The sequence below is a fragment of the Venturia canescens genome, chromosome 1 (genome assembly GCF_019457755.1).
Source record: "Venturia canescens isolate UGA chromosome 1, ASM1945775v1, whole genome shotgun sequence".
NCBI lineage: Eukaryota > Metazoa > Arthropoda > Insecta > Hymenoptera > Ichneumonidae > Venturia > Venturia canescens.
This window is the reverse complement of record NC_057421.1, coordinates 37875770-37887521: the sequence shown is the minus strand read 5'-3', so window position 1 is coordinate 37887521 and position 11752 is coordinate 37875770. Positions and strand designations below refer to the sequence as shown.

The 11752-nt window shown below is 33.7% G+C and overlaps 2 protein-coding genes across 2 annotated transcripts; both read right to left on the bottom strand.

Moving 5' to 3' along the window:
* Nucleotides 1-365: 365 nt before the first annotated feature.
* LOC122417497 (solute carrier family 35 member E1 homolog) lies at nt 366-5232 on the bottom strand. Its single transcript, XM_043431026.1, has 3 exons — nt 4578-5232; nt 3531-3739; nt 366-3280 (listed from the first exon to the last, which is right to left on the bottom strand). The coding sequence occupies exons 1-3, from the start codon at nt 4906-4908 to the stop codon at nt 2777-2779; spliced, it is 1044 nt and encodes a 347-aa protein (XP_043286961.1). The 5' UTR covers nt 4909-5232; the 3' UTR covers nt 366-2776.
* Nucleotides 5233-6497: 1265 nt separating this feature from the next.
* On the bottom strand, nt 6498-9902 carry LOC122417507 (solute carrier family 35 member E1 homolog). The gene is made up of 3 exons (XM_043431038.1): nt 8880-9902; nt 8302-8501; nt 6498-7467 (listed from the first exon to the last, which is right to left on the bottom strand). Exons 1-3 carry the CDS (start codon nt 9277-9279, stop codon nt 7126-7128), a joined length of 942 nt encoding a protein of 313 aa, XP_043286973.1. The 5' UTR covers nt 9280-9902; the 3' UTR covers nt 6498-7125.
* Nucleotides 9903-11752: the final 1850 nt, after the last annotated feature.

Below are 11752 nucleotides of genomic sequence, written 5' to 3'. Positions count from 1 at the left end.
TAGACACTTTAAAATAACTTTTGAATTACAAATCGATTGGGATAAATATTGTAGTAATTCTAATGTAACATAATACAAAACGATTTGATTGTATTGTTATTAAAATATTATATTGTACAAAAATGTTTGTTTTATTCGATTGAAATTATATCCATTTCTTCATGACAAAATTACACACATTTTTTCATGAAAAATTGACTTAATTATTCATTATTCGCTCTTTCAGAATGAAGCAACTCCATCGATTGGAAAAAAAAGCTAAAAACAATTTCAAATTGATGATGCAGATGATAGTGATGAAACCGCCATAATGAATTATTTCAGGGAAGACTAAAACTGTAGGGAGAATGACCCTTAAAAAAAAGTACACAATTACACAATACTTTATTGAATTTGAATGGGCAATACTTCGAGCCTCGTAATGTCGTTTATTCATATATATAGATTTATTTTTTACATGCTTTCGTTTATATTATAAAAATAAATTTGCTATGATAGATTGCTTTTTTTTTTTTAACTAACTCATAGACACCCACGCGACACGCAATTTTTTTTTTTACACAGGTTTGTACATCGTAATATCCTCGAACAAGAATACTACTTTCAAAATACTATCGATGTTCTTGCACCGTTAAAACGCAATGAAGAAACTCTCATTTTTACTCTTTCATTGTCGTTGATTCTACACACTCATTCTCAAATATGTGGGTTTGCTCATTCAATGCATGAACTCGTAACAAAAATGCAAATGAAGGTATGAAAAAGCTTCAAAACATTTTAACGATGAAAAATTCATTGGGTATATACATTTAGATAAAATCGTACTTTTGTGAGAGCGGACCGAATGCGAATGGAAGCGTTCGTTCAATTATCGCCTCACTTATTCTTAAAATAAAGGCGAATCTTGATTAATAAAATCTAATTTAATCCTGCATTCAAATCTTAAATATGAGCAAAATTCAACATTCGATTAAAAAAACAAATTGTATTTCACTTTTCTTTCCATCAGTTAACATTTTTCTTTTCAACTATTGAGATTTCTATAACTAGACCAAATTTTTTGATTCCATTTTTAATAACTCGAAAAATAATATACATTCAGTTAACAATACAGCTTAAAAATGAGCAGCATCACAGATTTATTTTTTTTTATGGATCTACATAAATGGCAAACACTTTGTCAACTATTTCAATTTTGAAAGCCATATTGTTGAAAATATAATTTCGTATGTGAACAACTTAAAGTAACAAATGAACAAGACGAAAATTGTATAAAAAATCTATAAGTGAAAGTGATTTGGCTCCGTTTCGTAAGAGCATCTATCATAGTCTTCGCCACGAATAATGACGATCGTCAGGCTGAAGAATTTTACATATTTTAAATATTTTTATAGAAAAGAAATAATTTCTTGTCATCATCTAAAGAGAAAAACTAATCCAATGTTCCTTTTTTTGTTATCTACAAAAGTGAGCATCAAAATACGAGATTCGAATGCTAGATCAAACAATTTTACTCAACAATAAACAAAGTAATAAGAACGGCGTGCGTCAAGTGAAAAGAGTAACGTAAATAATAACAACCGGTTTCGACGTTTAAATTCATCCTTCAAATGGAAACAATCGTTTGATCAAGCTATTTCATTGAACGAGTTCCGATCGTACCAGCAATCGGCTCGATCAAATGTTCAAGCTTACTAAAACGTACTACGTTGATAGGAAATTTGTCCTTACCACGAAGTTGCTACCTTAATCATAAATGGAAAAAACAGCACGAACAATTATTGTAAAAACAAATCGTAGACAAACGGATTTTTGCAGACTCAGATAATTAATTATTAAAAAATATAAGTTGTTAATAAAATATTCACCTTCAACTGTTTTTTTCACAAATCATTGTCGAGAGTGAAATTTGCATTAGGTCAGAATTTGGAGCATGAATAAATGAAATTTTAAACATTTCATAACTTAAAGAAAATTTATAAACTAATGAAGATTTTCCCTCACTTAGATAGAAGTGTATATTCCCATTAATTCAACAGAAATTGTCTTGATAAACGATACTACGAATTTTCGTTCGATTTTGAGAAACAGCGTTTTCGTTTCCTCAAATTAAGATATTTCTAGTCATTAATACTTCTCTGAGCATTGTATTCTCTTATGAAAATGTTAGAACGATTCGATGAAAAAAACAATAACATTGTTGGAATACTCTTTCGAAATTGCTTTCGAGCGTCAATATGAAGAGACTCGCAAACGAAACGAAACAATGAGTGATAAATCGACCTTAACAATGGAAATCTCTCATAGGAATAGCAAAAATTTCAACTACCTTCCAATATAAAAAGTCGAAATGCAACGAAAATTCGTTTATCCGGAATTTTCCGGAGATGTTCTGCTGATTTAGAATACGGAACCGATCAAATATATGATTGAAGTCTCGTGGACAGACTAAAATTTGTACATAAAATGACTGAAGCGAAGAAAAACGAATTTCATTACACTCAAACGATACAAATTTAAAAACATTTCGACGAGTTTCGAGAGAAATTGAATAATCGCAATACTTGCTACATCGTCTATTAGAGTTCGGAACCAACCCATTCTTGTGCACGATGATTCCACATGATAAATTGTCTTATCACATGATAACATTTTCCTTGAAAGTTCAAATTCAACTGGCACAAACGTAAGCCATGGAAAACAATAGCGAGCTCTTCCGTAATTGATAAGAACTAGAAAATTGAAGAAAGGAACATTTCCAATGAAAATTCGATGACTAAACGGCGTAAAGTCGGTGAGCTCCACTTGCCCAACCGTTTTGATAGTTATTTTCGGTTTTACTGATTTCTGTGTATCGCGGAAGTAATGTCTCTTTTTTCAACATTCTTCTCTGATCGTATTTCGCTTTGTTATAACATAGAACACCACTTATCGCGAGAGTCATGCCGAATATATTCAATCCTGTAACAGGATTACCAAGTATAAATAGAGTAACTGCGATAACAAATATTCGTTTGCTGGCGCTCGCAACTGCGTAAGTCAAAGGCGTTACGATCGATAGAACAGAAAATGCTACAATATTCTGTAACCAGCTTAATACACCGTCAAAGAATAAAAGCCCTAATACTCTCGTCGATATCGGCTCTATTGTCCCTGACATGGTACCGTAAACTAAACCTTTGAGGTCGTAAATCAACCATATTGGCAAGAACATAAATAATGCTAATCTTCCGAGCACTAGAAGTAGTCTGAGATGATGCATACCAGTGTCGTGAAGTACCTGGAAAATAAAATGTTTTCACTAGAGCATTATTAAGACATTTCAATTTCATTATTGAATTTTCGCATGAAAAATATTGAAAGGATACTCAAAACAAATTTATTTCCATTTGGATTAATTTTTTTATGTGAGCGATAATCAAGCTAACGGTTTAAAAAAACCACAAATCCTGTTTTCTTGAAAACACACAATCCTGAATAATGGATTCTCTTTAAGTGAAAAAAGTCTTCTGTGATGCTTCCTGGTTCACCTTTTTAGAATATATGTTCTGCAGAGAAAATGCCATTGTGGAGGCAAGTGCGCTGATTAATCCCAACATGTTAAAGCTCAACTCCGTTAGAGTAGCGATCGCAACTCCGAGGACTATGGGCCCCAAACTTATATAAACCTTCCAGGTTTGTTTCTCACGAAGTATCAACCTTGACAAGATGACCGTGAAGAGCGGCATTGTAGCCTTCACTGGGACAGAGCCAAGTACAAGTTAATACAACAAACTGATTGCCAAATTAAAATCTTATCTTGGATATTCTGTTAACCTTATCAACTCTTCATTTCCTTACTTTTCAATTCTCTTTCATAAGTTCTATATGATAATAAAAATTCTTCCTGATTCTCGTTCATCAATGATACAATTACAGAAAGTTATCCAGATTCGTATAAATTAGTTAACCAGAAAAAAAGGCAAGAGGAAAAATTATTAAGATATCAGTTTTCATAGTCAGAATGTAATATAATATCTTTGATATAGTTAAAAATTCATTTACAGCCTCCGATCGAAAACCATTGAATTTGTCATTGTTGGAAAGTAGCGAGATGTTTTGAATTTTTTCAATTGTTTAGTAACGTTTATTAACACTGCAAACATCTATCTGATCTTTATAATAAACTCAATGAGCCAAATATCAAACAAGGATTGTTGGCAAAACAAAATGTGTGTATCCTATTAGCTATTATATTTTACAACAGGTAGAAGAATTTATCAAAAAAACAGCTGTTCAGATTTGTATACAAACTTGGGTATTCTAGAGCCTAAGTATACTTCACAATTTATTTAGGAGGGAATCATACCTCTCCCATACGCTATGCAAAAATAGAGTGAATTTGAAAAAAAGCCAAGAATAGAGAGTGAAAATTATAATGTAGATATGCGGAGAGAACAGTAATTTTTTTTGTAGCCCTGTATGCAGCATATCTTTTATCCATATGCCATGAGCACGTGGAGTGAAAAAAAATGGTGACACATGAATATACATATGTAGTGTAAAACTGATGACATAGAAATAACCAAAATTCATACCAGTGTGGGCATAGGAAACGGGCACCTTCCAAATGCTGACGTGGCTAAATACGTTCCCAACGAATTTTCCAAGTGCCAGAGGGACGATGAGTTTGAAGTAATAATTCCACGAGACCTCTGAATTCTTGTATTGACGTACACCCCACAAATTGAAGAATGGCCCGGAATAAAGAGTTATTGACGTTAACTGTACCATCGTAACTGTCATTGGATACGGAAAATCCGATAGCAAAAGTTTTCCAACGACATTGCTGCTACTTGAAACGATGTACCACAGCAAACATAAAAATAGTATCGTGAAAACTTCACGACCCTCTCGTTTATCATCCATTTTTGGTTTTATTATATGGATTTATTATATATCTGATTAGTTTCTATTATTGGTACGAGCCTTGACCAGAACTTTTTAAATTATTAATATCGTTCATGCGAAATATAACACTGTTCCCGTAATGATACATCCGTTCGGCATGAACGTGATCGCACGTCTGACTGAAATTCTTTTGCGAGAATTTTTCACTCAATTTTACTCTGCAAACCTCGGACCCCTCGGACTTTCGGGCCCCGCAAACCCAAAGCAACCCTCAAAACCCGACGACAATAAAAACTATTTTCTGTTATCTTTGAGCTTTACCCAGCTTTGCCATATGCCTGCAAGTGGCGCTACTTGCGTTTTTCTCCCAAAAAAACTCACTCACTAGATCCCTCATTGGTCCTTAGTATTTGATTGCAGCAACGAATAGCCACTCGCCATTTGATCCACGAAATTTTCCAATTGTATGTCCTAAATTTTTTCTCCATTATATACAAGAAGATTAAAGATTATGAAGAATATTAAGTATTCAATCAATCGCATAGGCGGATTCTATACTCAAATAGACAGGTGCAATCAATTTTTAAAATTTTATTATATTAATGCTATACGAAGAAATAGATTTGAATAAAATTTCGCACCAACAATTTTCTTTGTTACGATTCAGTTTCTTTCCACCTCGAACAGCTTCCCGCCTTGAATATTATTTCTGTAGTCAACATACTTTTTTCAAACGCAATTGTGTATTACGTGTAAATAATCGTTAAGGTAACACATTCAAAAAAGAAGATCGATACTAAATTTTTTGCGAATGGTATTCACCAATGCAGAATTCGTAGTTTCTTATTATTATGCCATAGTCATGAGATTTTTTAGTTAGCTTCTCAATTCTCTTTAGCTATATTCTCAATTACAAAGATTGTGATTTTAACTAAAAATTTGTAAAATATTCGCTGTTAAAAACATTATGTGATATGTTAAGGTTTTTCAGCCAAATATTATTACAAAACCTTCAGATAAGATTGATCTGGGGGAGTAACAACCGGCCATATATAAATACTGAACTCTACTATTCATAGTTCAATGGCCATAAAAAAACAACTCATGCATAAGCCTTCTCGTGATGGATTCCTGGGAATAATAAACAGGGAAAACCCGATTTTTTATCGCTAAATATGTGTAAGTCTTAGAGAAAACCTATGAGATTTATATAACAAAATAAACCAGATGAGCACTGCCAGTTCTCAGAAAAAAAATGGTAAACAACATAGTTTTTATGAAATATCAAGTTGAAAGAATGGAACTTCCGGCATTGGCTTTGTTTTGACACTTTGGAGATCAGTTGGAGGATTGGAGGAGATTAAGGTTAAACCCGCGCTTGCGTTATTGCTTTCGAAAAGTAGTATACGAGTTATTAAAATAACTATTATTATAGGAATAAATTTTGATTACAGCTATATAAGTATGAGTATAGCCATACGGCAGGATTCCCACACATTTTGGATGAAAAATAAATGCTCTTTTCATTTTATATATTTCAATGTACGGTAAAAAAAATAGATAAAAAGGAAAAATTTGTGAGAAATTTATGAAAGATGAGATGGTACTTGTTCAAATACATTGAAACTTTATTCATCATACGAACATATAGTATTTGTATACCCAATAAGATTAATACCACTTGTACGATATTTTCGGGTGAATAATGAATCAAGTTTACTGATTGCATTGTATTTATACGTAAAATTCTTGATAAAAAAAATAAAACAAACGTTTGAGCGGAATAGTGGGCTGATCCAGAGATCTACTGAAATAGCCCGAGTGATGAATCATCTTAAAAGCACGGTTTCTAATTTCCTCTAGATTTTTATTGAAATCTTGAGCTTGAACGCAGTTTTTTTCGTATATTTTCTCAGCAACTCATTTGTTGATGGTGCACGAAAGAAGATATTGGCAGCGCTGTGGTACAGCGAATTGGAAAATTATTACACCATTCATTCAATTTCACTTGAGGATTAACCATTGTTGTACACTTATTGTATATGAATTAATCTCCACGATAGTTGAAAAATATTCAACTTATTACATTTACTCTTATTCATAGGGGCAAATAAATTCTTGTAAATATATATGCAAAAAGATTTAATAAAATATTTTGATTGTTTGGTAAACAAGAATCGTCTTTTGCAGTAAATCGCTTCCAGTTGTTAAGTTCCGTAACTTGATGACTTGACGTTAAAACTGGTAATTGTAGTACTGATGTACTATTGGAAAAGCTGACGTTATCAGAGCGATGCTGCAAAATCGAGTTATTCTATTGAAAGCACTCCCAATAAGGTAATGATGGAAAGGTACAGCTGATAGAATCGTAAAAGCTGCAGCTGATTGAATACAACTTAGTATTCCAAAAAGGAAGATCAAAAGAACCGTTTGAGAAGCCATAGGTCGCTCGAGGATATCAGTGTACTGTATACGCCAGCTCATTTCATAAATCCACATGGCTAACACTGGAAGAAGAACCAGGGCACTCAAAGCTGAGAGTAATCTTAGAGGGTGGATGCGAAACTCTCGCATTATCTGAAATACGCAACAAAGAATAATTAAAACATTGATTAAGGAGGGTGGCTACGTTCGTCAAATTGATAAGAAATTGATCAAATTTGGTGATAATGTTCTTCAACATTAAGTGCGAAGATACAATTTTTTTCAAAATTTTCTTCTGCTTAGTTATCGAGTAATTACGCATTAAAGCAGATTTCTTATGCCCGGAGTGTATACCCATATATATGGAAACGCTGTGCTTATAAACGTGAACTTTGGTGATCAATTACTCGATAACTGTACAGAAGAAAAATCTTAAAAAATTTGTATTGTCAAATTTAACTCTAAAGAATATGTTCATCAAATTTTATTAAATTCTTATCATTTTGAAATTTTTAATGTATTTTACATGGTTTAGCATGGCAACATTGTATCGTCCCTAGCCACCCTCCTTAAAAAATCGTTTGAATGATTGTTTATCAAACTAATTGAAGAGATAAAAATTTCCAATCAAATGAACAAATGAAAGAACAATTGAACTAGAGTGAATTTATGATTCCATGTAAGACATTCAAAAATGTTCAGAATGTGTTATCAAATATATAGAGTTTTTGCATAAGCTCTTACTGGGTACTGATCAAATGGAAAATTTGATCATCATTTTATTGAAAACTTTTTAGTACTTTTTCCAATCGAATGGGGCTAATTCTGGTTCTTATTATATTGAAACATTTTCTGCTTAATTAAATTTATTTTCTCACATTCTTCTGGTTTATAAATGCGTAACTGATTTTTTTGTTCTAAAGTATACTATTCAGTATGAAAAATTAGTTTGACAAGTAAAAGACAAAAGAAACAATGTCCACATACCATTTTTGAGAATGCCATCTCAAAAGCAGTCATTACTGCAAATCCAAGTATTTCTGGTACTCTAAGAGAGTTAAATCCGCAAAAGGAGATAATTGCCCAGGCTGCAACTGCTACCAGACTCATGTGCCAATACTCAATTCGTTTATCACCCAAGATTGTTTTGGAGAACACAAGGGCAAAAAACAGATAAGCGGCTTCAACTGAAAAACAAATTCATTTTGAATTTTACTAACAAATAACTAAAAAATTTCAAATAAAATATAAACTTTTTGCGTAGTAATTTCAATATTGTTTTATAATTTAACCAATTTGCGTTGATGGTAGTTTGTAAAACTGCCAGTAAAATGAGTCCACTTTTAATCTTTATTATCAAGAAAACTGCAGGCAAACTGGAAGTAACCTTTTTTTACTGAATAGTGTGCAATATAGATTTGCCCAAACAATTTCATGTCAACTTCAAGTTAGAATTACAATGAAGAATCGGTAGAAATATTAGTGAAAGAATAAGAAATAGGACTCCTGTAAGTAAGAGTACATGTCAATTAATATTGATACAGGCAAGTTACTATCAACCTTACCAGGAATAGTAACGGGATCACTGATAGGAGTTGACCATATCTCCCAGTCTCTTATTCTCGTGCGAAGAAAAATACTAACTGCGATAGGAAATGTTAGTTTCAAGTACTTGACCAATGAAACTTGTGTATTATTTTTCGGTACACCCCAAAGAGTCGTAAATATCCAAGTGTACAATAACGTGGAGACCAATTGTACCATCAGAGCTGTTGTAACTGAGAGAATGCGTCTCTCATTCATGACTATTTTGATCAAAAACGCGTTGCAGATCGAAGCAACAAACCAAATGAAGCAAAAAAAAGAGATTTTCCATGGGTTTTGAGGTTCTTCTTTCTCTTGAACTTCATCCTGCAGGGGTACTTTTACGATGACTTCCTCAGACTGCTCTGTTTTATTTTCCATTTCCTATTTATTTTGTATTTATATATCTGTTTATATTGTTTATATAAATGATCACTGAGACCCAACACACCCGATCACTTTATTATTAGAATTACACTTTTTATCGTTGCAATGTCAATACAAAAACCTTAATTTATGCTTTCAATTTTTCCAGCAGTTTTGTCGAACGTTATAACGAGATGTTGCGACGTAATCCTACACGATTTGTACCGTATGTGCGTGTTTGGTCTTGCTATTACGCATTTGTTTGATCCGTATGTGCGTGTTTGGTTTTTTGCTATTACGCCCTTGATTCTTTGACACGGTTTTGATGCTCCAAAAAGTTGTACGATGTCGCCACTCTATAGTTCAAAAAAATAAAGTTTGGGCCTACACAACATGGAGCCTAATGCTCTAAGAATAGTTGAAAGATTTCTGAGTGACATTGACATCGATATCTAAAAATTATTCATAGTTACTGTTACTTTCGATTCTACGTTTATTTTTTCTTATTTTTTAAGTATGTTGTTCCTGCCATCTGGGACTGGATAGTTCTCAGCAGATTGATTAAGCAGTACTTCTTGCGATAACAGAACTAACGGTTTCAAGTTTCAAGATCTCTGTATTGGAATATTGATACTTCTTCTTCTTCTTTCTCCGTTTGGCTATGCTCCCGGCGCCCGGCAACCCGGTACGTGAGTCTAGCCTGATCCGCTTCGGCCAAGGGTCGTGGAATATTGATACGTTGGCTGTGAACTCTGAAGAGGGCTGTGAATAGACGTAGCATAAGAGGACACCTAGTGTCTTTTACTTGTACGTCTTTATAGGTAGGGGAGTATGGGGCAAAGTGGCCCACTTAAGGAATTTAACGAGTTTTGTCGGGTAGCACATGGTCATTTACTTATTTTCATGTCCCCAAACTGATTCCACCTCCTTATTGCTCGAATTTTGAAAAAAAAAAAATTTTGGGGCAAAGTGGCCACCCCCTGAAATGCGATGGAAATCGGTAATTGTCACTTCTGGTTAAATAGACGTTGGAATTGACTGTTCTCGCATGGAACATTGAAGGATGCGATAAAACGAAAAGAAACGAGGCATAGTAGGAACCCTCATTCGATGGGATATAAAAAAAATTAGTCAGAATACTTCGATAAATTTTGCCAAATTTTTTTTCATGCCGAAAATGAATATCCAGCCCACTTTATCAGATAATAAATGATCTTTCGACTATTATTGAGTCTTAAAACTCTTTGTTCATCCTCTTTTTCCTCATTTGGTCGAGAACATTTTTTGGGGCAAAGTGGCCACCCTCTCAAATGCGGTGAAAATCGATAATTGTCACTTCTGGTTAAATAGATGTTGTAATTGACTGTTTCCGCAAGGAACATTGAAGTCTGCGATAAACCAAAAAGAAACGAGAGGCATAGTAAAGACCCTCCTTCAATGGGATGAAAAAAAATTAGTCGGAATACTTGGATAAATTTTGCCATTACCCGTGGCAAAACCCCGTTCTTATCGGGGGCAAATCGTGGGAAAACCGCCATTATCACGAGTCCGTCGTATCGCGCAAATCTAGTGAGTAAGAAAAAATAGAGATCATCAAAAAAGAAAAATTCTTGTCTGCGGCGGACGTTGCTTGTATTTTCTGCGATCAACTTTATTCGCATTCCTCCGAAGACTGAATTCGCTGCGAAACATGCCTAAAATGGGCGCACACCTTGTGTGCAATTGTTGATGAAGATGAAGTCCATTATAAGTGCGATTTTTGTCAATCAAAATAAAATAGACATTTATCAGTAATTCGCAAAATGATTCTCACCCTCTGCCTCAAATAGCTATCAATTTCTCAAAAAACATAGAATTCTCACTGATCCTGTACCCCGCCAGAAATCGGAATTGTGTGAATGGCCACTTTGCCCCAGAATTCAAAAATGCCCCAAAAAAGTGGGTGGCCACTTTGCCCCATGTTCCCCTATATTTGATAAAATCATAGTATAAGGTTAAGAAAATTTGTATTCAACTACTCTTGGCTAGATGGGAAATTACTCCTCCCAAGGCCTTCCTCTTTATTTTTTGTACTTTTTCTCAATAAAAAAAAAAGTTTGGTCGAGCTATAATAGCCGTTTTCTCCGACGCAGTTCAAACTCAGTTCAATTTTTTTCATATAGTTTCGAAATAAGATGAACCGAGTTTAAACTCAGATTAACGTTGGAGAAAACGGGCATAATAAAAGTGGGATAAATAGTCCCACGGCTCTACTATTTTTGTTTTTTTTTTTTTTCAATGAAAAATTGGAAAATTTTCAGAAACGTCTTCGGCAGGGTAAAACAAAATTAACAAGTTTTAGCCAAACCGAAAGGAGTCGGATTCAAAAGTAATTGATTTGACATAGAATGTCCGACCAAAAGAAAAATATCACACACGAATGTATTTATCGAATTCGTTGAATTTATCAACTCTCACGTATCATCGTACTTGACTAGTCGTCCAAAAA